Source organism: Talpa occidentalis, unplaced genomic scaffold (genome assembly GCF_014898055.3).
Source record: "Talpa occidentalis isolate TD23 unplaced genomic scaffold, MPIMG_talOcc4v2.1, whole genome shotgun sequence".
Taxonomy (NCBI): Eukaryota; Metazoa; Chordata; class Mammalia; order Eulipotyphla; family Talpidae; genus Talpa; species Talpa occidentalis.
Genome location: NW_026555331.1, coordinates 68,978,995 through 69,005,627, shown reverse-complemented (window position 1 = coordinate 69,005,627; position 26,633 = coordinate 68,978,995). Strand labels below are relative to the sequence as shown.

Here is a 26,633-nt window from a genome sequence, read left to right as displayed (position 1 = left end):
GGTAATTTCTATTGTGTAGACATGGTATAAGCTACTTCCTGACTATTATTGCACATATGAATTCTATCATAGAAACATAGAAATTCTGTGACAAGAATGACTCTTAAGTGTATGTAATTCTACCTTTCTAAAAACTAAGAAAATTATAGTTATAAATAAATAAGGTATTCAAAATGATTAAGTCTGATTATGTAATCCAAGATTCTTTCCCACTATCTTACTTTTCTAATCTTTAATAAATATATCTTGTGTCCTTATGCTGAACAATTTTAATCAGCAAGATTGAGTCTTACATGTCACACTACTTAACAGTATGTCTATATATATTTGTAGAGAAATATATGTATGTATATAAATACATATATTTGTATCTCCATATATGTAAGGTCTTAAGGAAAATGAGTTAAAATCAGGCTTTTTTCACCTTCTACACAACAGATAGTCCATCCCTTTAAATGCTGTGTTTTCTACCATTCAGACATGTGGCAAATAACAGATGGACCTTACATTTCTAACAATGTATTGGTTGTGTGGCTGTGCACACTTAAAGGGGGCTGGGCAGTGGAGTTGTTATTCTGCCTCTCTCACTGTTGGAGTCTCTCACTCTCTCTGCCTACCTGTGAATATGGTCCCCTGTTTCAGCATTAAAGGCCTGCAAATTCCAGTGAAGTCTCCAAATTCTTTTTTCATCTACAAGAATTGACTGAACCTACCAGGCTTGGGATGGATGCACAACAGAGGTGTTAAAATAAATTATGGTTTAAGTAAAATTAACATTTTAATTGGAATTAAAATGTGTAGCATTCACATGCTAAATACTATCTAGACAAAGAACTGTGTGGATATTTGCCAATGTAAAACACATTAAGGACATCCTAAAGAAGAGGATGGATTCTCAATAAATTTAAATCTACAAAATCTATAACAATTTATTAAGTTTATGAGAAGTGGTGAAGGAAATTCCATGGGGAATACACCTGAGGGAGGGGGGTTATTATTTAAAAATGAACAATGAGGAATCTCCACACAGCTCTCCATAGTGGTTAGACCAGTTTGCACTGCACCAGCAGGGCAGGAGAGTTCCTTTTTCTCCACATCCTCATCAGCATTTGTTGTTGCTATTTTTTTTAATATGTGCCATTCTCACTGGTGTAAGATGGCATCTCATTGTAGTTTTTATTTGCATTTCCCTGATTACAAGTGATGCTGAACATTTTTTCATATGCCTATTGGCCATTTGCATTTCTTCTTTGGAAAAGTTTTTAGCTCTTCTGCCCATTTTTTGATTGGATTATTTTCTTTGTTTTTATTGAGTCTTATCAGTTCTTTGTAGATTTCTGTGATCAGTCCTTTATCATAAGTTTTGTATGCAAAACATTTTCTCCCAGTTGGTGGGGTATCTCTTTGTTTTGTTTTTTGTCTCTTTTGCTGTGCAGAAGCTCTTTAATTTGATGTAGTCCCAGCTGTTTATTTTTGCCTTCACTATCACAGCTTTGGGTGTATAGATTCCTCAGCCTACTAAAGATAGAGCTTCCATATGATCCAGCAATTCCACTCCTAGGTATTTACCCAAAGGACACAGAAACATCAATTCCAAAGGGCACCTGCACCCCTGTGTTTACAGCAGCAGTATTTACAATAGCTATGCTATGAAAACAACCCATATGCCCAAAAATACATGATTGAATGAAGAAGGTGTGGCATATATACACAATGGAATATTACTCAGCAATCAAAAAAGATAAACTCATGCAATTTGCAGCAACATGGATGGAGCTAGAAGGGATCATACTGAGTGAAATAAGCCAGAAGAAAAAGAAAAATACTGGATGGTCTCACTCATAGCAGGAATTTAGAAAACCTAAATAAGGGACCAGGAAAAAGACTAACTATAATAAAGAAAAAAATCAAAATCAACAAGGAACTATAAATCAGAGATACACTATGGGGGGGATGGGGAGAGGAAAGATTAGGGTCAAAATAAGGGGGGTGCAATTGTATGGGGAATATAACCAAAATAAAAATGCATACATTGTGCAAAAATGAAAAATGATGTAAGAATTATATAAAATAAAATATTAAAAAAACAAAAACTACAAATAAAACCAACTGAACTCAGTAACTCAGTATTTTACAAATAAAACTAAACTGAACTCAGTAAAAAAAAAAATAAACAATGATGTAAAAAAAAAAATACAGAACTTAAAAAAAACCTGAAATTTGAGTTATGGTTTAAGAAAACATGTTAAATGACAGTAGAGATATTATATAATATCTCTTTTTATTTTTATTATATAAAAATTTTAGCAGTGGGGTAGATATGAGGAATTTCACTCCTAAGCCATCCTACTTAAGAGTAAGAGCTATTTTTCCTTGTATCTTGGCCCACATCTTTAAATGTCCTGAAACCCATCCTCGATTTCTGAGGTTACAAATTTCTGACAAAAGGTCATTTCTAAAGGGGGCAATTCCAATACATCTTATTATAGTTCTAGGCAGGAATCAGTGCAAAATCCTCCCTCAGTTCTATCCTCCCCATGCAAAAGTAATGAGGATTCTTTGCTCAGGCTACATGAAATTCATGCATCAGTACAACCATATTCATTTAGCTTGTCTTCACTTGATACCCTCAAGGAGGAATTATATCTCCAATAATCCCTCTAATTCTCCAATAATCCCTCTCACCAATATCCCTCTAATTCCCAGACAACCATTCATTTCTCCAATGAAATCCTTCCCTTGGAGAAGCTCGTACATTGCCACCACTCAGCAATGGAAAGGAACCGACTATTGATATACCCAAAAACTTGTATAACTCTCCAGGGAATTATGGTGAGTGGAAAAACTAATCCCCAAAGGTCTCACAGAGTGTGAGATTCCATTTATATAACATTATTGAACTGACAAAATTAGAGAAAAGGAGAACAGATTAGTGGCTATCCAGGATTATAAGGGAAGTGAATGTGACTATGTGAGAGATATTACTGGTGATGGAAATGCTCTGTATCCTTACTGTATCAATGTAAAAAAAAAGTAGTTTATGAGAAGAACTTTCTTAATTTAAACATTACAAATTATAGAATTTTTTCTTTTGCTATTATAAATTCATTGTTTTGATTATCAGCTAATCTGGCTTTATTTTATGTATAATGCCCAGATTTTGCTTAAATTGTTGTAATTTTTTATTATTTTGGATTATCCCTTGTCTTTATTTCCCAATTTGAATAGACACCCAAAAAACATGATCCTCTTCATTCCATTTCTTATACAACGAGTAGAATTATCACATCCCATAACTGCCAAGTGAGGACGTCAATGTTGGAAAATCCTCTGATAATGCGTACACTTTCCCTTTAATTAGGATGACCTGGTGAATGAAAGTGTCTAAATCATAATTTTTTTTTTTTTGTAAATTGGGCTTCCCTGGTGGTGCAAGTGGTTAAGACGCAACCTATGAAGTAATCTGCAGCCACTGCAGCACATGTTTGATCCCTGGCCGGCAGGGAGCAACCCACATGGTGCAGCAGACCTCTCCTGACTCGCCTGCTGCTCCCCTCAGCAGTGTACTTCGGTCAATCTGCCTATTCTGTTCCCCACTCTGTCTCTGGTGAATCCTCTCATGCCCCACGTCTCTGGCCTGTACCCCAGCTCTTGTATGCATAAATAAATAAATCTTAAAAAAAATTTGTCAGTTATAATTTATATTGACACATTTCTCCCTATTCTGCTCATTTGGATTGCATGAATGTATACACATACACAAACACTTATACATAATATATGTGTATGTTAAACTTATAATTTATTCAAAACTTAAATTTATATGCTTATACTTTTTCTTCCCTTTACAAAAAACATTTCTAATATTATGTAAAGTAATTACTGTGATGGACAGATATAAATTAATTTCCATTATATCAATATATGTGTCCCCAGAGCAAAGGTATTCTTTGTGAATGACTTCTTTTCTTTAAAATGTTTTCTCCCTATAGCCTGATTTCTCTAACCAACAGAGCAGACTATTGATAAATACCTTATATTTTTATTTTAAAATCTAATACAGTAATTAATACATTTTTATCTGACTTTTATTTTTAATGTATATAGGTGGTTATTTAAATTTCAAACAACAATGAGGCTTGGTGGCACAAGGGGTTAAGATACAGCACTATGAAGCTATCCATAGCCACTGCATCAGAAGTTCAATCCCTGGCCAGGGAAGTGACCATATGGCACAGCAGATCTCTCCTGATTCACCTACTGCTCCTTTCAGCACTGTACTTCTTCAGTCAATCTATCTGTCCTGTTCCCCACTCTGTCTCTGGTGAATCCTCTCACCCCCCACACCTCTGGCCTGTACCTGAGTTCCTGTATGCATAAATAAATAAATCTTTAAAAAATAAATTTCAAACAATGAAATTCTTATGTTAGAAGTTCTAAATGTTGGCCACTATGATTACAATATTTGTGTGCACGGCAGAATAAAAGGTAGGAGAAAATATTTGTTTGTGGTAAAGATTCCTAGCATCTCTGTAACATAAAAGATACTAATCTAAATTATAATAACATTTTTGCTGAAATGCCTCAAGGATATTTTTCTATAGGTCTCATAAATCACTGGAGAACAGAAATAGAGCTCCATAAATGTATAAAAAAGTAACACAACTATCATAAATTTTAAATCAGGAAAAACACAAACTCAAAGAAATAGCTAAGACTAAGATTTTGTAACATTAAGAGATTGTATCTGACACAGAAATTCTGACCTACTAGAATAAATAGTTGCTGGTTACTAGATAACATTGATACAATTTTCAGAATAATATTCTACATAAAATACATTTTTACTATACACTATAAGAAATAATGAAGATTGATGTGCCATTAATAAAAATGTATACACTTTATATAAAATATTCAAATAGTGTATTTAGATGTTTTATATATCAGAGGAATATGCATGGGAAAGAAGATGAAGCTGAAAGAGGAAGTTAGGAAGTGGGTATAGGCAATCAGTTAGAAACAGGATGCCCCTAACCCCTTAAGTCCATTTATCAGCCTGATTGAGAAACACTTAACCGGGAGGGCGCCCTTCCATTCCCCAAAGTTCTAAATCCATTTATCAGTCTGATTAGAGAACAATCCTGGGCCAGGAGGGTGGCCCTGCTTCCCCCACAACCTAGTGAAGAATGCAGTGTTTAGAACACCAACACAATAACACAATACTAGAGCAACAGGCCAAAGCTAGTTTTGGGAAGGTAAGCCAAGTGTTATGGGCAAACTCAATGGACCTGTGTAGCCTAGGAAACTCCACAAACTCAGTGGACCCCAGTAGCCTAGGAGGGCACACAGGCCCAGCCAATCAGCAAGAGACACAAGGCAGAGCAGCCTAACGACAAAACCCCCACTCCTTGCCCACTGTACTTATGTAAGCACCTACTTCTCACTCTCTTAATAGCTACCCATTTGAGACCTCTCTCCTGTCCTTTCTACCTGCCAATAAATCTCTTGCTTTTCTGTGACTTTGGTCTAGACTTTGAATTTTTCCTCACTGAGAGAGTCCACCTGGGGTGCTCAGATTTCAGGCCTGCTCCAAAACCCCCATTCAAAATCACTGTACTACATGATAGGAAAGTAATGACACATTTAAGGATGTGATTTTATTAACTAGGCCTATGTTTATAATGAGAGAAATTATTCAATTTTTTACAGACTCATAAGAGCTGGTAAAACTAAGAGGGAAAAGACAAATTGGCAAACCCCTATTTATGAGATCCCCTTTTTTTCTAAGGTAACGAAAAGTAGGCAAAGGCTTAAAAAAGAACTCCTCCATATGAGAGGAAAAAAAGTAAGTCCACAAAATCCTATTTTTGAAACCTCCCATTTTCAAGGTAACAAGAGAGAGAGAGAAAGAGAGAGAGAGAGAGAGAGCCCAAAACACCACAATATATGCTTCTAGTTAATCTTATTTAGTCAAGGCAAAAACTCTTAAATCCGTCTGCAGAATAAAACAACTTTGATGTCAACTCACATGTGCTGACACGCTGTGCTTTTCTCCAAAGCTATCCCCAGGAGGATAACACACCTGTCAATCATTACAGTCTGTCTTCAATTTATAACCAAAGTCAATGTTTCAGCTCAGTTTATTCAAGTCCACATGCACATGGCCTTTCTTACATCCAATATGGCCTGATTCATTGAAAAAGGAGACTTTATCAAATGCAGTGTTGTAAACCAAAGTTACCTCACTAAAAGAAAAAAAGAGATTCTATCTTTTCTAAAGCTATAGGGTCATCATTTATGCTCCTGTAGCAGAGGGCTCCAATAATGTAACCAGTTGAATTGTGAAGATGCCTGTTATGTTGTTCAATTATAAATGCTTCTAATATTTGTTCCCATGGTGGTAAATCTTAGCTAAAAGTTTGACTGACTTTTAATTTTAATCTAGGATATAACACACTGGACCAGAGTAACTAGTGTATATTGGATTTCATTTATCCTTAAATCACTGGCACCACATTTATTTGGCTATGAATACATTTTATATGATATTCTTTTCTTAAAAATACATAATCCATATTTGCAAATCCTTACTATTTTTTTTCTTGGTGTTTGATACACATGAACAAAGTTTACATTTAAGACCTTGGATTAAAAATAATAGCTTTGATTAACTACATTAACATATTTGACTAAATGGAATGTATAAAAAAAAAAAACCTTGATAGTGAAGTGAATCTGGATTAAGTAGAAACTATTCAAAGGCATATATAAACGCTTACCATTGACTGTGAGAAACATGGTGGCCACCACGGGGCCAAATGAATTCCGAGCCACACATTCATATCTCCCTTGATCAGCTTGCCCTACATCATAGATGGTCAACATGCCTCTACCACCAACATGGAATTTGCCACTCTCAGTAATCTGAACACCTGCCTAGGGAGGGAAAAGTATTGTCATCATTTCTATATTTTGTTTGATATTGGTTTTAATTGTTCAGCAAATATTATGAAGTGCCTACCATGTGTCACACAATGGATGAAGTATTATATGATTCTGTAGGAGAGTAGGAGAAAAAGGAGAAGAGGTTTCCAGTAAGGGGTTTAGTTTCTCTCTCTCCTCTAAGTAAACGCGATGCTCAAATATTCAATGATACAATTAATATGATTATTTTAAAATCATTATTCCAATGGATAATATGTATATTTATTCAAACCCTGATTATTTATGACATTAAAATAAAATTTGAAAAAGAGAAAATGCTCACAAATCTACCACTTAAAAACATCAAAATATTTTCATATTTCTGATTTCACTATTTATTCTTATATATATTTATGTTTGATATAGCTGCAAAGTGTTAATGTATCAGTGCTTTTCTGAATTAAAATTTTACCTCAAGAAGATAAGAATAACTACATTTCATATGAAATATCTTTAAAATATATGTACTTACAATTAGTTGATTTATCTTATTGTTATTATATTATTCATTGTTCTGGAACAGTGCCTCATCTTCTTTTCAAAGATAATTATTGACAAAACTATCAGGTCAGCCTAAACTTTATTCAAATTGCTCTGTCCCTGAACTAACAGATAATTTTCAATAAATTCCTTATCTGCTTAATTTAGGTAGTTTCTGTTGGTTGTAGCAAAAATACCCTAACCCATACACTTTCAAATTTGTAAATTGAAAAGAATTGCTATACAGATGAAATGTGATAGTATCCAGCAATATGGTAAATGGTAATTCATTTCTCCATCAATATTTTTATGATCATCAATTACCTTTCAGAAATTGTACTCAGATATTTTGCTGATGTGATTATATGATAGAGCACTTAGTGCAATGATAAGTTTAGATTCTGACCAAAATGTAGATTGTCCTATTTCCTGGTTTTCATAAATTATTTAAATTATATGATAGAAAATTAAAAAGAAATTATACAAAATGTTCAGATTACTAGAGAAAACATGAACTTAAAATTTTGTTTAAGACCCCTAAACATACGCAGAATTGTATGCTATAGAGCACAAAACTGAGCCCCCAAAATATAAGACCTTGTTACCATAAGCCAATGGTTTTAGAAAATATCTCTTTAAACATCCTCATTTTACATTTTGTCAAAATTTTCCATAAAAACTGCTATTAATGTATATTCAGTTTCATTTATGTTTAAGAATATAGGGATTTGGGACCAATTGTTTAATTGTGATAAAAAAATTAAAATGGGGGACCTCCCTGGTGGCACAAGAGGTTAAGCACTGCACTATGAACCCGCAGCTTCTGCAGCACTAGTTCGATCCCCAGCCGGAAAGGGAGCAACCCACATGGCGCAGCAGACCTTTCCTGACTGGCCTGCTGCTCCCCTTAGCAGTGTACTTCGGTCATCCTGCCTGTTCTGTTCCCCACTCTGTCTCTGGTGAATCCTCTCACCCCCCACATCTCTGGCCAGTACCCCAGTCCTTGTATGCATAAATAAATAAATCTTAAAAAAAGAAAAAGAAAAACTAAAATGGAAGAAACAATAAAAATATGAAAGAATATGGCTCAAGGAACCAAATCAAGATATATAAATAAGGAGCTGCTATTTCTCTAAAGTCATTCAAATTTTAAACCACAGAATCGCTTTTCTTCATGTCACTTGTCTTAATACCAAGCTTCTCACTCTTCTCTTGTTTCAGTTAATTATCTATTTCAATCCACTTCTGAATTATTAATTCAAAATTGTCTCTTGCTAGCTACTAAAACTCTTAATTTACATACAGCACAAGCAATTTTTCCTTAGAGGAATTTAGTAATGTTAAGATGTTTCCATCACCAAGTAAATGAGAAAGGTTAAACTTCATCAAAACCCTGAGCCAAAAATCAGATCCAGCCACTTAAAAAAGGGTCAGTAGGCAGTGAAGCTGCTTTTGTATGGAAAAGTATTACTTGCTAACAAAATTTACAACAGTAATAAATCAATAATAGAATCATTACCTCTGTTTTACTGAGTAAATACACCTGTCAGTATCTTTAGTATAACTGCATTTTTCATTGAGACCTTACCTTATTCCAAGTAATTATGGGCTGTGGCTCTCCTTGAGCATGACATGAAATGTTTATATTCTTTCCAACCTCTATACTTGTGTCCTGAGGTAGTTGAGTGAACACTGGGAGAGCTGTGGATGCAAACCAAAATGGTGTCATTAATATCGCCATTGCCAATATGTGTCAGCCAAATCAAATAGTATTTAGCTAGATGTCCTTTGATGAGTATATGATTAACAAACCGTGGTACATTTGCACCATGCAATACTATTCAGTCATAAAAATAATTATTCATAAATGATTTCTTGACCAAAAGCATCATTGATACATGCATAATCTGGATGAAGAGTCAAAAGGTAGTTATGATAAATGGGAGAAAAAAATCCCAAAATGTTACATATATATGATTCTGTTTATTAACACTCTTCAAATGACAAATTTATAGAAATAAGAAACAGATTATAGTTGCCAGGGTTTTATTTCATGGTGTATCTGGATCTTTCTGTGTTATTTCTTACAAATAAAGGTGAATGTGCAACTACCCCAAAATAAAGTTTAATTAAAATAATTAACAATGTGAACATGCAAAATCATAACATACGCTAAACTCTGGTTGGTAGCAAGTAAGTTGAAACTAAAGCAGGCTGTAAAAGGAAAAACCATATTTATTATGATTATTTCTTCATTTTAGTGGTAAGTATAAAATTTTTATTATATCTCTCTTGATGTCTTTTTGTATGACACATAAAAATTATATGGTTAGATCAGAAATGTATTATAAAATTCTCTGTTCTTAAAATGAGAATATTATCTTGTTATAGTCAATATTTACATTCCATTTTAACACATCTATTTATTTGGATTTGCTGAGAACATGACTTATAGATTTGTGAAAATGCATAGTTATTTCAGGAGTGCTTAAGTGTACCAATGACTCTCTTAGTGTCCCTCCTGGTTCAACCAAGAAATAGTTACATCTCACACTTTACATCACCTAACCACTTTCACCTATCACAGCAGCTACTCACTACCACAGCTTGTCTTATCAATCATTTTTTTGAAATATTTAATATCAACACTATCAACACTATTTAATATCAACACTAAGAAAAAAAACCTCTTCTCTCTACAAGTCATTCATCTCATTTTAACTTCATATGGAACCCTAGGAACCGTCCTCTTCTTTCATGCCGGCATACACATTCCTAGTTTTATTCTCTTCCTTTTCCAGTCAGTGTCCCAAGTTTTATCACCTCAAACACTCTCCTTCCTGAACTCCCAACTCTTACCCTGTTGTTCAGTTCAACATAATTCCACTTCTTTCTTTTCACCTGTCACTCCACTACATCTGGATAGATCATATGCCTTGGTTGTCAGGGTAAAACTGCTCCTGTCACTTGAAATGCTGATTGGTAACAATATAAAAAAATAAATCTAAGATAAATAAATCTTTTCATTTATCTACATCGTCTGTCAGCATGCCTTTTCCTACAAAATACTGACATTTTATACTCCACAGAGAAAATAGAAACCATCATACTATAAATTTATCAAATTCCTGTATTTCTTTTATCTCACAGGTGTGACGCTATATATTCATTCTTACCTTCCAATATCTTTCAATAACTATTTATTTTCCTAGATAGGCCTTACACATATTTTGCTAGATTTTATTATTTACTTTTATTTTATTGTATTATCGTAAAAACAGCATGAGATTTACCCTCAATAATTTTTACTTGATAATTAATGGTATAAAGTTTTGGTTAAACAAGATTTAAAAAAGCTCTAGAGATCTGCAGTATAATACTGCATCTATAGTCAACAGTGATATACTATAATCTTTTTTATTAACGTACTTTCTTACTACTTTAAGAAGCATCATTCTTAAAATAAAATTAGGCAATCTGTTTGTTGCTGATTAATAGAATGAAAAACATTTTTGATGTCATATCTAATCATCTGCCTGAACTTTTATTATTTCTGGTAGTCTATTTGTAGATATTTTGGATTAAGTATGAGGAAAAATGTATCACATAAGTATAATAAAATTGTATCAGTTCCTTCTAAATTAATAATTTTTATTTCAATTTCCTTTTTGCACAGGCTGGGACCTTCCTTTACAGCATGAGTAAATGCAGGCCTCTTTCCAATTCCAAAGGGAAATTTCTACCTTGAAGAACAATCTTTATGTCTGTAAGAAATCTGTAAGTTGATACAATATTAGATTTATAGTTTTCTTGAAACTTTTTAACGTGTTTGTTTCTACATTGCTGATTTCATCTTACTAATAAAGATAACAAATTTAATTAAATGTTTTCTCTGCATCCATTAAAATCATAATTTCTCCTCCACTAATTTGTCAGTGAATATAGTTGGACAATACTTTGCATATAAAGACTATTTTGATTTTTTTATTTATATATTTTATAGTTTAAGTTCAGAAACATTCTTTTTTCACTTCTCTGAGTCCATGTAATAATGGGGTGATCTTTACCTTAGAATATTTACATAATTTTTCTGCAAATTAACTGCCAGATGTTTTTTTACATTGTAACATTATGTAAGATTCAGGTTATAATCACTATAAATCAAAATCTATATACACTACATTATGTTCACTAAGAAGAAATATATTGCATACCCATATGAAATTGAATCAATTTGCAGATTATATATTGTGTCTTTGTATACTATTTGGATCTGGTTTTAATTATTATATCTTTATTATGCATTTTATTATTTAGTATGTTTAGCACTATTCAATTATAGTTATTTTTCATAATTTTACTAGTTATTCTTTCTTGTGTCTCTCTTAGTTAAGTGCAATGATTTATCTCTTCAAATTTATATTAAATGATAGTTATGATAGCATAAATCCCTTGCTTGGTCTATTTCTTTCTTTAATAAAGCCCTATCTTCTTTCTATTAAGCAAGATTCTAGTTAATAAGTTCAGTAGATCTATTTTATTATATCCTTATACATTAAAAAGTGTAATAATATAGACCTATTGCAACAGGGTGGTTCCCAGGAAAAGGGAAGGTACCAGGTTCCCTGCCACACCCAAGGGAGAGTGGAGTTGAGCAGGGAAGAGAAAAATCTGGGAAGGGGACTAAGAAGGAAGGAAGAAGGATGGAGAGCCAGAAGGAGACCTGGAAGAGGCATATGGAACAGAGATATAAATTGGTGAAAGCGTCCTACCAGTTCCACTGAGCTGGGACCCCAATAGCACACTGAAGTTCAGAGAAAAACCCAAAACCTCCAAGGCCCACATGTCTGGTTCTATACCAAGCCTGGCTGCTTAACTTTACCTTAGTTCCCAGCATCCTCCTTTGGGTGGTAATGACATTATGGGATTTGTAGTCCTTGTTGCCTTGGATCGCTTTTGTCTGGGATGGGGGTAGAGTCCATAAAACCTGTGTTTGTGAAATTCTTTCAGGACATCCTTTCCCCCCAACACTTTGTCACTAGGAATTTTGTCACTAGGAGTTTTTAAAGAGGAATATTGATTTTGAAAAAGCCTACGTTAAAGAAATTGCAAACAAGTAGGATGTGAATTGTCAACCCTCTTGTTGGAACAGAGGAATTGGACATATGGCTGAGTGACACCATGTCCTATTTGAACAGGTCAACTGAATCACTGATATGCAGTCTATACTGTAATATCCTATTCAAACAACTTAGCAAAAAGCACTATACAAGACAAAAAACACATTGTGGGTTGGCAGCATTGGAAGCAAAGGCTGTGTATTAGGGAAAGATTACTCAAAGTCCATGTGGAGCAATGAGACGCCTAGAGGGGCTACACCAGAAGTAATGTGCAGCCCCATTCCAAAGGCAGTCTCGTATTTATTAGAATCAAGTACAAAAGTGGGGCAAGAATGTAGGGTGTGTATGTGTGTGGGGGGGGGAGTTAATGGGGTTGTAAGCTAGGGTGGAGTGATCATGTGCTATTGCCTCCGGGTGGGGTGGGAGCTCCATTTTCCCACTAGTTAAAACAGACTATCTGTAATATTTGCCTGCTATTTTCAACAAATACTGGTTTCCCATTATGTTCCTCATACCAACACTTTTGACATTGGTGAGAGGCCCCCTGCATGACCCTACATCTAGCTGAAGAACAGGAACTCTGGCCACCAAGACATTACCTCTGAGAACAAGGAGTGCTGAGGATCCCACAATAATTGTCTTTCAATTTCCTAGACCAGGGAGACCAAGAGTCTCACATGAGCAGTTAGAATGTAACCCATCTGCACATGTGCTGGTGTAGTACAAACTAGAACCCACTATCATATGGGACCCCACTATCCCACCAAAAGCACTTACCCCTTAAAAGTCTAGCTTCTCTACAGGAACCAAGCTAAAATTCTTCCTTTCTGGCACTTACTCCCTCATGTACAGTCTTTAAATAAAAACCTGTCTGGTTTAGCCAAAACTCTCAGGTGAATTTTTTCTCATGAAGTATCTTTGAACCCACAACTTTTGAAAGGTCTGTAACAGATTCAATGAATGTCTGCTAATGGAATCATGATTTTTATCCTAGTATCAATTAAAAAGTAAAATATATTAAGACCATTCCTATTATTGTACTATTTTTTTTTTAATTTTTGGAGTAAGTACCACTAAATTATGCACTATTTTTTTAATGTACTACAGAAATATTTATAAGTTGTGATTATATTTATTTGCATTCCTATTTTTAATTGATATAGGAGACAGGATTTTTATTTTATTTTTTTTTTATTTTTTTTTATTTATTTATTTACTTATACATACAAGCACTGGGTACAGTCAGAAGCGTGGGAGGGTGAGAGAATTCACCAGAGCCAGAGCGGGGAGCAGAGCAGGCAGAAGGACCGAAGTACACTGCTGAGGGGAGCAGCGGGCGGCAGGAGAGGTCTGCGCGCCATGTGGGACCCTCCTCCGGTGGCCGGGGAGCAGCCGGGGATCAAACCGGCGCTGCAGAGGCCGCGGGCAGCCTCGCAACCCAGCGCTCAACCGCTGCCCCACGGGTGAGGCCCAGGATTTTTATTTTAATGAGTTCTTGGTTGTCATCAAGATTATGCTTGCTTTGTTAAAATATATTCTAAGGTTCATTACTTACTTTCTAGTAATATTATATTTAAAAATGTGATGATTTTCCTTAGGAATGGAGGGTTTTCCTGTCCACATGCTTTTATTAAGGTAGCTCTTTCACAAGTTTAATATTCATAATTGAAAATCTATGCAGCCAACCAGAGCAAACAGCTGTGTTTCTACAATGCTCTGATCTTTGACAAAATTTATATTTCTCTGATATAGTCTGTTTTAATTTATATCTCTTTTGGAATTAGTTTTCCTTATTATGTTTCCTTAATTCTAAGTTTCTATAAAATTACTATTGATAGTTTCATCAGATGTTCATTATATATCTGTAGTTACTTGAGCCAAATACTAGTAAAAAAATAAAACTGTCAAAATTTAGAAGCATTTCTGGAGTGAAAATACAGTAAGGAACATAAAGGATAAACATAGCAAAATCAAGAAATGGCATGGAAACAAAAAAATTGAAAAGAATTTAAAAGTAATAATGAAAGATCTAGAAATCAGGCTAAATTGATCCAACAAATGAGTGTTTCTCACACTTTGATCTCACAAACACCTTATAGCCAAAACTTACTGAGAACCTCAGGAAATTATTGTTTATGTTGTTTATATGTAGCAATGTTCACCATAATGGAAATTAAATGTGAATGCATTAAAATTCATTTACTTATTTAAAAATTGCTGTTATAAAATCATAACATTGCCAGGTAAATGATATTTTTATTAAAAATATCTAATTTTTCAAAAATAGAAGTAATGAGGAGAATACTATTGTTTTAAACTTTTAAAAATATCTGTAGAATAGCTACCTTTGTACTCAATATCTTTAAATTAGTCATTTTGCTGAAATATTTTAATAAAATGTGAACTTGGGCCTCCCCGGTGGCACAGCGGGTTGAGCGCAGCTCTGTGAAGCTGTCCGCAGCCTCTGCAGCGCAGTTTCGATTTCCAGCCAGCCAGGGAGATTCCCACAGGGCGTGGCAGACCTCTCCTGTCTCGCCCATTGCTCCCCTCAGCAGTGTTTTTGGTCCATCTGCCTGTTCTGATCCCCACTCTGTCTCTGGTGAATCCTCTCACCCTCCCGCGCCCCTAAACTGTACCACAGTTTTTGTATAAATAAATAATTCTTAAAAAAAAAAGTGAACTCACAAAAATAAGTATTTTCAAGACATAAGAATATTTTTGAAGATTTTTCAGGTAACTGAAAATTTTGATACTACACCAATAGTTGATGATTGCTAACTCCTTTTGTCAATTTCATTCATCACACATACTACTAAAAGAGTCCTGATTTAATAAAGATGTATTTCTCCCTGTCTTATTAATAACATTCATTTTTATTTTATCTTTTGAGGGTTTTTTGTTAGAGGAAAATTAAATTGTAAACTTAAAAATAGTGTATAAAGTATGGTCTCTTTTTAATCAAGTATTTCGTTATATCCATCCATCCACCCATCCATCCATCCATTCACTCTCCCTTCTAATTTAGCTAACTATGTGTCCTGCTATTTGTATATATAAAGAAAAGTAGCTGCAATGAAATTCACTTGTTTTAATCATAATTATTTTTATTGGTGGGTTTTTTAATATTTAATTATTCTATCATAATCATAAAAAATTAGTTTTAATACCATCAACCCTGAGCCTTTGCTTACACCCTCCCTTTTCCTCAGAGTGCTCAGGATGTTTTTGAAAATATTTTACATACTCAAGGCATCTGCTATGTGAATGTTCAGTATTGGTTATTATTGTTCTGACTTACTTTCATGCATGGAATTCTCTCTAATTCCTTCCATTTGTTGAAAACATCTGTATTTTATCCTTTCTTATGAAAATATAATAACCCATGATATCTATGTGGCACATCTTATTTGTCCATTTATCTGCTGAAGGAGATTTAGGTCATATTCATGTTCTAGCAATTAGAAATAATGCTGTTGTGAATATTGTGGAATATATGGTGTCATTTGTTGATTATTTCTTATTCTGTGGGTAAGGGAATGGGTTTGATGGGTCATGTGGTATTTGCATTTTTACTTTTGTCTCTAATTCACTTAACAGAAGGCCAAAAAATATATGTATTGCTGATCTCATGGAACACATCACCAATTTTTCCTATTTATTTTATTGTTGCAGATTTATATCTACCTGTCTCATCCATTTGAAATTTCCTTTTGTGTATGGTGTTTCCAAGCAATCCACCTTTATAATTTCTCTTATATGTGGCTTTCTAATTTCTTTTAATTAACTAATTTATTTATTTATTTTTAAGATGTAATTATTTATGCATACAAGAACTGGGGTAAAAGCCAGAGATGCAGGGAGGTGAGAGGATTCACCAGAGACAGAGTGGGGAACAGAACAGGCAGATTGACTGAAACATACTGCTGAGGGGAGCAGTGGGCAAGTGTCAGGAGAGGTCTGCTGCACCGGGGGGTAGCCACCTGGCCCACCGGGGATCAAACTCCTGCTGCAATGGCTGGGGATAGCTTCGTAGGTTGCGTCTTAATCTCTTGGACTACCAAGGAGGTCCAACTAATTAATTTATTTTTAACTAAGGTAATATTGGGGTACAGCCAAAAGATAATACCACCAAAGTGCACCCACTACCAACTCACCCATATTCTGCCACCATAGACCATTTTGCTTCCTTCTTTCTTTGTTCTTTCACATTCCCAGCCCAACTCCCCCTTGGTGTTTCAGTTATGTAGTCAACTATCAAGGATTAATTTTTCAGCTTATCTTTGTCTATTAATTTAGTTATGTTATATTCCACATATTAGTGACACCATTCAGTATTTATCTTTCTCCTTCTGACATATTTCATTTAGCACTGTCCTATCAAGTTTCATCCACATTGCTGCAAGTGAAATGAGCTTATTATTTTTAATCACTGATTAATATTCCATTGTAGTTATATACCACATCTTTGTGATCCACTCATCTGTTCTGGGCCACTTAAGTTGTTTCCATCATTCGGGACCTCCCTGGTGGCACAGGGATTAAGACGCAACCTATGAAGCAATCTGCAGCCATTGCAGCACAAGTTCGATTCCCGGCTGGCCAGGGAGAAACCCACATGGCGGGACAGACGTCTCCTGTCTCACCCGCTGCTCCCCTCAGCAGTGTACTTCGGTCCGTCTGCCTGTTCTATTCCCCACTCTGTCTCTGGTGAATCCTCTCACCCTCCCGTGCATCTCTGGCCTGTACCTCAATTCTTGTATAAAAATAAATAAAGCTTAATAAAAAAAAGTATTTAAAAAAAAAAGTTGTTTCCATCATTAGCTATAGTAAATAGCACTGTAAATAGCACTAATTTCCTTTCAAATTAGGGGTTTTTAATTTCTTCAACTGATACATAGTTACTGAGTTGAACAACAGATCTATGTTTTATATTTAAGACACCTTCACACTGCTTTCCACTGGATCAGGACCAGTTTTTATTTCTACCAGCAGTGTAGGAGTATTCCCTTTTCTCTACATTCTCAACAGCGCTTGTTGTTTCTGGTCTTTTTAATATGGGCCATTCTGACAAGTGGGAGATGGTATCTCACTGTATTCTTGATTTGCATTTCTCTAATAAGTGATTGTGAATATCTTGTCATGTGCTGCTTGGCCATTTTAATGTCTCCATTGGAGAGGTGTCTGTTTAGTTATTTTAAAATTTCCCCAGTACCTTTATTAAAGTATGTTTTATCATAGATAACAGGCTAATATATGCATGGATTTATTTCTGGATAATCATTTCTATTTCATTTGTCTATGTTTTTGAGTCAATATCATATTGTTTTTAATATTGTTGGTTTATAATAAAATTTGCAGTCAAAAAACATGATAAGGCAATGTGACTACTCATTTCTCTACAATAGGCTGGAAATGCACCCCTACTAGAAGAATCTTTGTGTGTACAGTCCATATGTTGTGGGTGGGTAGGGTGGGAACTGTGGTTTGTTTCTTTGTTTACACATTCATGTATATTACTAATGATATTTGCTCAACTATGGATATTTGATAATTTTATCAATCTCCATATCTGTGAGTATTAGTTTAACTCCATTATTAATATCAATAGTCATGTTTTACATTATCTTAGAGTCCAGGGTATGAAATTGTCTTAGAGAAGTAAAATGGCTTCTAAATTGAGATCTAATGGAGACAATCAAGGTGAAGATATGTACTAGTGGGCTGAAAAAGAGAACAAAACTTAGACCAATAACTATAGCATCTTCATGTTATATTTTTATCAATAGGTGTTGATTTAATATAGCCTCCTTTAAAAAGATAAAAATGAAGAAATTTCTTTATATTTTAATTAGTTGAATTATTTGAAAACCAATTCAAAAGTAGTTTTAGGGCCTCCCCGGTGGCACAGCGGTTGAGCGCTGGGTTGCGAAGCTGCCCGCAGCCTCTGCGGCGCCGGTTCGATTCCCGGCTGCTCCACGGCCAACAGAGGAGGGTCCCACATGGCGCGCAGACCTCTCCTGCCGCCCGCTGCTCCCCTCAGCAGTGTACTTCGGTCCTTCTGCCTGCTCTGCTCCCCGCTCTGGCTCTGGTGAATTCTCTCACCCTCCCGCGCTTCTGACTGTACCCAGTGCTTGTATAAACAAAACAAACAAATAAATAAATAAATAAATAAATAAATGCCTCTATTAAAAAAAAAAAAAAAGTAGTTTTAAAAATTCTGTAGTCCAGTCTCCAGCATTTCCTCTTAGATAGGATGAGTTAATTAGTTGTTTTTTCCAGACCTTACTTAATAGTTTCTCCTCTCATAAAACCTCAGCTTCTGTCAGCAACAACAAAAAGCACCTGTTACAATAGCTACAATACAGCAAGAAATGAATAGATAATGGGCTATCCATGTACATAATGTTGACCCCATGAACCTCAAGTCTATGTCTAGAATCATGAACACTTCAACACTCCTAATATTTTCTCACATTTATATTGCCACATATGATTAATGCTTGTTTTACTTTTCATATGTTCTTATCTATGTATGCGTTACCTCTAAATTTATATATACATCAAAACAAATTATAGCAAATGTGTGGAAATATTTAGGAAATTACATTGAAATGTAAAGCAATGTTGAAAATATAATTTAGGTGCTATACATACTGTAACTAAGTTTTATCACTAAACTATAAGCCAAGAACTAAAAATAAAGTCAATATTTTTCATAACAACCATATTTCATTCTTATATTAGACTTATCTTTAAAAATTTAAACGTTGAATTTTCCCCTTTTTAACATGTCAGTTAGCAATAAACTGAGGATAAATAACACAATATTATTCCATCATACTACTATGTATGATGTACAAAAGTACTGTTATTTTTATGATGTGTTTGAAGCACAGTGTCTGCAATATATTCCCAATAAGTCCAAGCATTATATTTTTTTTTTTTAATGAATTTTATTGTTATATTCCCCATACAATTGCAGCCCCCCCATTCTGACCCCAATCCCTCCCCTCCCACCCCCCCCCCTAAAAGTGTCTCTGGTTCATAGTTTTTTGTTGATTTTGATTTTCACTTTCTTATAGTTATTCATTTTCCTGGTCCCTTATTTAAGTTTTCTAGATTCCTGCTATGAGTGAGACCATCCGGTATTTTTCTTTTTCTTTTTGGCTTATTTCGCTGAGCATGATCCCTTCCAGCGCCATCCATGTTGCTGCAAATTGCATGTGTTTATCTTTTTTGAATGCTGAGTAATATTCCATGGTATATATGTACCACATCTTCTTGATCCAGTCATCTATTTTTGGGCATTTGGGTTGTTTCCAAAGCTTAGCTATTGTAAACAGTGCTGCTATAAACATAGGGGTGCAGGTGTTCTTTGGAATTGATGTTTCTGTGTCCTTTGGGTAAATACCTAGGAGTGGAATTGCTGGATCATATGGAAGCTCTATGTTTAGTAGGTCCAGAAATCTCCATACAGCTTTCCACAGTGGTTGGACCAGTTTGCACTCCCACCAACAGTGCAGAAGAGTTCCTTTTTCTCCACACCCTCGCCAACATTTGTTGTTGCTAGTTTTTTTAATATGTGCCATTCTCACTGGTGTAAGATGGTATCTCATGGTAGTTTTGATTTGCATTTCCCTGATGACAAGTGATGTTGAACATTTTTTCATATGCCTGTTGGCCATTTGCATTTCCTCTTCAGAGAAGTTTCTTTTAAGCTCTTCTGCCCATTTTTTGACTGGATTATTTTCTTTGTTGTTGTTGAGTCTCATCAGCTCTTTGCATTTTTGTGATCAGTCCTTTATCATTAGTGTTGGGTGCAAAAATGTTCTCCCAGTTGGTGGGGTTTCTCTTTGTTTTTGTTATTGTCTCTTTTGCTGTGCAAAAGCTCTTTAATTTGATGTAGTCCCAGCTGTTTATCTTTGCCTTCACTATCACTGCTTTGGGTGATGTGTCTGTAAAGATGTCTTTGATGTGCAAATCACGTAGTGTTTCGCCTATATTTCCTTCTATATATTTTATGGTTTCAGGTCTTATGTCTAGATCTTTAATCCATTTTGAGTTGATTTTTGTGTATGGTGTGAGGTGGTGGTCAAGCTTCATTCTTTTGCATGTAGCGACCCAGTTTTCCCAGCACCATTTATTGAACAAACTTTCTTTGCTCCAATGCATATTCTTTGCTCCTTTGTCAAAGATTAGTTGACCATAAATCTGTGGGTTTATTTCTGGATTTTCTATTCGATTCCATTGGTCTGTATGTCTGTTCTTGTTCCAATACCATGCAGTTTTGATGATTATGGCTTTGTAGTATAGTTTGAAGTCTGGGAGTCTGATGCCTCCATTCCCTTCTTTTTTTTTCAGGAGAGCTTTGGCTATTCGGGGTTTTTGGTGATTCCATATGAATTTCATCAATAATTGTTCTATTTCTTTGAAGAATGACAATGAAATTTTGATTGGAATAGCATTGAATCTGTATATTGCTTTTGGTAGGATGGCCATTTTAATAATGTTTATTCTTCCAATCCATGAGCAGGGGACGTCTCTCCATTTCTTTGTGTCTTCTTCTATTTCTTTTAACAGTGTTTTATAGTTTTCTTTGTATAGGTCCTTTACCTCTTTTGTTAGATTTATTCCCAAATATTTGATTTTTTTTGTTTCAATAACAAAAGGGATGGTCTTTTTGATTTCTTCTTCTTCAGATTTATTGTTTGTGTATAGGAAGGCTACTGACTTTTGCGTGTTGATTTTGTATCCTGCCACTTTACTGAACTGATTGATGAGTTGAATTAGCTTTTCTGTGGAGTTTTTGGGGTTCTCTATGTATAATATCATATCGTCTGCAAATAGTGATAGTTTGACTTCTTCTTTTCCTATTTGGATTCCTTGGATGTCTTTCTCTTGTCTTATTGCCCTGGCTAGGACTTCCAGTATTATATTGAAAAGCAATGGTGAGAGTGGACATCCTTGTCTTGTTCCAGATCTTAATGGAATTGCTTTCAGCTTTTCACCATTGAGAATGATACTGGCTGTTGGCTTGTCATAGATGGCCTTTATGATGTTGAGGTATGTTCCTTGTATCCCCAGAATTTCAAGGGCTTTTATCATGAATGGGTGTTGCACTTTGTCGAAAGCTTTCTCAGCATCTATTGATATTATCATATGGTTTTTATATTTCTTTTTGTTGATGTGTTGGATAACGTTGATTGATTTTCGGATGTTAAACCATCCTTGTGCCCCTGGAATGAATCCAACTTGGTCGTGGTGAATTATCTTATGGATACATTGTTGGATTCTGATAGCTAAAATTTTATTGAGGATTTTTGCATCAGTGTTCATTAGGGAGATTGGCCTGTAGTTTTCCTTTTTTGTGTTGTCCTTGTTCGGTTTTGGTATTAGTGTAATGTTGGCTTCATAAAACGTGTTTGGTATTGTCCCTTCCTTCTCAATTTTTTGGAAGAGTTTGTGAAGGATAGGCACTAATTCGTCTCTGAATGTTTGGTAGAATTCATTTGTAAATCCATCAGGTCCTGGGCTTTTGTTTTTGGGGAGGTTTTTGATTACCATTTCAATTTCGCTAATTGTAATTGGTCTGTTTAGGTGTTCTATTTCTTCTTTATCTAGCTTTGGGTGATTGTAGAGTTGTAGGAATTTGTCCATCTCCTCTAGATTGTTAAACTTGTTTCCATATAACTGTTCATAGTAGTTACTGATTATTCTTTTGATTTCTGCTGTGTCCGTTGTGATTTCTCCTCTTTCATTGATGATCCTGTTTATTTGTGCTTTCTCCCTTTTTTCCTTTGTGAGCCTGGCTAGGGGTTTGTCTATTTTATTGATTTTTTCAAAAAACCAGCTCTTGGTTTCATTGATCTTTTGGATTGTTTTTTTAGTTTCAATTTCATTTATTTCTGCTTTGGTTTTTATTATTTCTTTTCTTCTACTGGTTTTGGGGTTTTTTTGTTGTTCTTTTTCTAGATCTTTGAGCTTCGAGATGAGGTTGTTTCTTTGCGTTCTTTCTTGTTTCTTGATGTGAGCTTCTATTGCTATATATTTTCCTCTTATTACTGCTTTTGCTGCATCCCATACATTTAGGATATTAGTGTCCTCCTTGTCGTTCAATTCAAAAACTTTTTAATTTCTTCTTTGATCTCCTCATTAGTCCAATGGTCTTCCAGTAGTGTGGTTTTTAATCTCCATGAGGTAGGAAAGTTCCTTGCCTTCTTTTTATGGTTTATTTCTAGTTTGATGCCTTCATGGTCAGAAAAGATGGTTGATATGATTTCAATCTTGGTGTATCTGTTGATGTTTGTCTTGTGCCCCAGTATGTGATCGATCCTGGAGAATGATCCGTGTGCGCTTGAGAAAAATGTGTACTCCGTTTTTTTGGGGTTTAGTGTTCTATAGATGTCTGTTAAGCCTAATTGCTCTAGGTCCTTATTTAGAGCTTTGGTTTCTTTACTTATTTTTTGTCTTGTTGATTTATCCATTGTTGATAGTGGTGTGTTGAAGTCTCCCACTACGTATGTGTTTTCTCTGATGTCTGTTTTCAGAGAGGACAACAGTTGTCTGATATATTTTGGTGCTCCTTCGTTTGGTGAGTATATGTTAATGAGTGTTATTTCTTCTTGAAGTATTGTCCCCTTGATCATAATGTAGTGACCATTGGGGTCTCTTTTTATCTTTTTGAGTTTGAAATCTGTTTTATCTGATATAAGTATAGCTGTTCCTGCTTTCTTTTTTGGTCCATTTGCTTGTAGGATTGTTTTCCATCCTTTAACTTTGAGCCTATTTTTATCTTTTGTAGCTAAATGTGTTTCCTGGAGACAACAAAAGGTTGGTTTTGTTTCTTAATCCAGGCTGCCACTCTGTATCTTTTTATTGAAGAGTTTAGTCCATTTACATTTAGAGTTAATATTGATATGTTAACATCTGTATTTGCCATTGTGTTTGTCTTTCCTTTGATTTTATTTATTTATTCTTTTAATAACTTTTTTTTTTTTTTTGGCCTTCTTTCATTGTTATTCGTCCCTCTGAGGTTCTGGCTTTAGGACTCCTTGTAGTATTTTTTGGAGTGGGGGTTTAGTTGCAATGAAATTCCGGAGTTTCTGTTTGTCTGGGAAGGTCCATATTCTTTCTTCAAAGAGGAAGGAGAGCTTTGCGGGATAGAGTATTCTTGGTTGGCATCTGTTTTCTTGGAGTCTGTTGACTATGTCCCTCCACTCTCTCCTTGCCGTAGTGTTTCTTCGGAGAAGTCTGATGTCAGCCTGATTGGTTTTCCTTTGAATGTTATCTGTTTCTTCCCTCTTGCCAGCTTCATTATTTTTTCCTTGTCCTGGATTCTTGGGAGCTTTACTATTATGTGTCTTGCTGTATTTTTCCTTTCGTCGTGGAAGTTTGGTGTTCTTCTTGCTTCTTGTATATCAATTTTCAGCTCCTTCTTCACATTTGGGAAGTTCTCTTCAATTATCTCTTTGAATATTTTCTCTGTTCCTACATCTCTCTCCTCTCCTTCTGGTATTCCTATAACTCTTATATTTCCTTTCCTCATGGAGTCAGATAGTTCCCGAAGTCTTTCTTCGTTCTTTTTCCTTCGTACTTCTCTTTCCTTTTCTGTTTTGGTTCTTTTTATTTCTGTGTCTTCAAGATTACTTATTCTTTCTTCCATTTCATCTATTCTGCTTTCATTGCTTTTCCCAGAATTCTTTAGTTCTTCCATTAATTCTTTGATCTCCTGCATTTCTTTTACTTCCCTCTTTAGGGACTCAATTTCTTTCTTGTGACCATTGTTTTCCCTCTCTAGGGACTCAATTGCATTCTTCTGATCGTTGATTATTTTTCCCTTATCATTGTTTTCCTTTATGACTTCTGTCAGTTTTTTAATCACGGCAATTTTAAATTCTCTTTCTGGAAGGCTCAGAAATTCTTCCAAGTTATTGTCTTTGCAATCTGGGGGCTGGCTTTCTTTTGTGGTGTGCTTTTTCTCTGGAGAGTTGCTAGGTTGCGTGTGGTTCTTCTCCTCCCTACTGTCTGTTTTCTAATTTGCCGTATGCATTGGGACACTGTGTTGTTGGGACTGGCCGGCATCTTGGGTGGGCTTCTCTGTTCCCCTCTGGTTCTTCCAGGAGTCATCTGTCAGTTTCAAGCAGCCTTTAATGGAGAAAGGTCCCTGTTCTAAAATGCCGATGTGGGGACACACTCCCCTGTGCGCCTGGTCTGCCCCGGTGGTGGGTTCCTGCTCCCCTCTGGGCTTGGACTGCAGGCCAGAGGGGTCTGGCGTGGGCGAACTTCCCCCGCTCACCTCTGGCTCCTGAGGAAGCCTTCTGCAGGTAGTCTTTACTGAAGAAATGTCCCTGTTCTAAAATGGTGATGTGGGACACACTCCCTGCGCGTCTGGTCTCAGGCACACTCTTCTGCGCGCCTGGTCTGCCCCGGCTGTGGGTGCTCGCTCTCCCTGTGGGCTCAGACTACTTGTTCGGAAGGAGCCAGGTGTGGGCTAACTCCCCAGCTGGCCACTAGCTCCTTCAGTAGCCTGTGCTGGGGTCAAGTCGCTAGGTGGCGCCAGAGATCTCTCCTAGAGCCCTTGGGGAGCTGATTTTCCACCCCGTGGGACAGGGAGCAGAGCGGGGATGGTAGGGTACACCTCAACGGCTTTGGGGTGCTGTGTCTGCCTTGTGCCCCACCGTCGTGGGGAACCCACGCCCCTAATTTCATGCCCCGGGTCTCAGTTCCAAAGCCCTCAGTTCCAGGACGCGGGCTGTAGCCCAGATCAGTGGTGCGGGAATGGCGCCTTTTGAATCCCGCTCCCCTGCCTGGGCGCCTTGTTCCTGCTCACTCAGGGAGGGCCTCCGCCGTCTCCCCGCAAGCCTAGGTCGCAGGCGCGGGGACCTGGGCAGCTGCCATCTGGTCTGGATCCGCGCCACTTTCCGCGCAGGCTTACCGGGCGGCCGGGGCTGTGTGCTGGGGCTGGTCTCCTCCTGGGCGGGGCTCTCTTTAATGGCGCCTGGAGCTCACCTCCGCGGCGGATCCTGCAGGGTTCGCCTCAGCTCCCATTCACGGGGTGTGGTGGCTGCAATAGTTCCTTTCCACTCACAGTCCCGCTTGCTGTGTCCGTTTTTCTTGTGGGCCGTTTTGGTTTGTTGTTTCCCTCCTCTCTGCCGGTCGGAGAGTGCCGACTTTGTGGGCGGGGGAGGGGAGCAGGGTTCTGCGCTTCCCTCCCTTCTCGTCCTCTTTTATGGCAACTTTCTTCTTCGGGCAGTTTGCTGGAGTCGTCCGTTTATCTTCCGTGTCCCAGTTCTCACTGGGACCTGCCGCTTTTCCTCCCTATTAACTTTTTTTAATGGGAGATCTTACTCGCAGCGTCTCCTCGCCGCCATGTTGCTCCGCCCTCCTCCCATAGTCCAAGCATTTTAAAAGACAAATCACAACATGACCAAGATTCAGCCCATATAGAATCCTTTTTTTAAGTTGGTCTATGCAGATGAAGATAATTATCTGCATAGGATGAGGATAAGCTTTGTAAAAATACTCTAAAGAAATACAAAATGATATTTTTGGAAGAAAACATTATATTAACAATTAGTATTAGCAGAAATAAAGTTTGCAATGAAAAAAATTGATTGGAAGAAAGTACAAGATTTGCAATTTTTAAATCCGATAAACTAAAAATTACCATAGTAATAAGGTTCTACCAGTTGTGCTGAAACACAGAAAGAGAGACACTCTCCAGTCTGCGTTGAGTGTAATGCCTATATGCATTACCTTTGGGTTTTACAGTTAGCTGGACAGACGATTTTTTCACTCCTAAGGGACTGACTGCTTGACATTCAAATTGACCTTGATCATGATGTGCTACATGGGCAATTCTCAAGGCGCCAGAGGAGAGAACTGAATGCCGACCTTCCTGTGGGAGCTGCCCTCCTGCAAAGATGGAAAGAACATACTTTGTATTGCATTTGTATGTCTTAACACACTAAAAGTTGTGATATGTCTTACAGAAAATCCTTGTTGTTACAGAATTATGTGATGGGTCATCTGGAACACTGCATCCAG

At 36.3% G+C, this 26,633-nt stretch overlaps 1 protein-coding gene across 3 annotated transcripts in view; it reads right to left on the bottom strand.

The window, feature by feature from the left end:
- The window catches only part of PXDNL (peroxidasin like), a 628,077-nt gene that overhangs the window by 130,604 nt on the left and 470,840 nt on the right, over nt 1–26,633 (bottom strand). For all 3 annotated transcript variants that reach the window (XM_054692271.1, XM_054692273.1, XM_054692272.1), the window contains 3 exons: nt 26,343–26,501; nt 9,056–9,168; nt 6,783–6,939 (listed from right to left, as the gene is read on the bottom strand). In XM_054692271.1, coding sequence (XP_054548246.1) covers nt 6,783–6,939; nt 9,056–9,168; nt 26,343–26,501 — 429 coding nt within the window. The remainder of the gene's footprint in view (nt 1–6,782; nt 6,940–9,055; nt 9,169–26,342; nt 26,502–26,633) is intronic.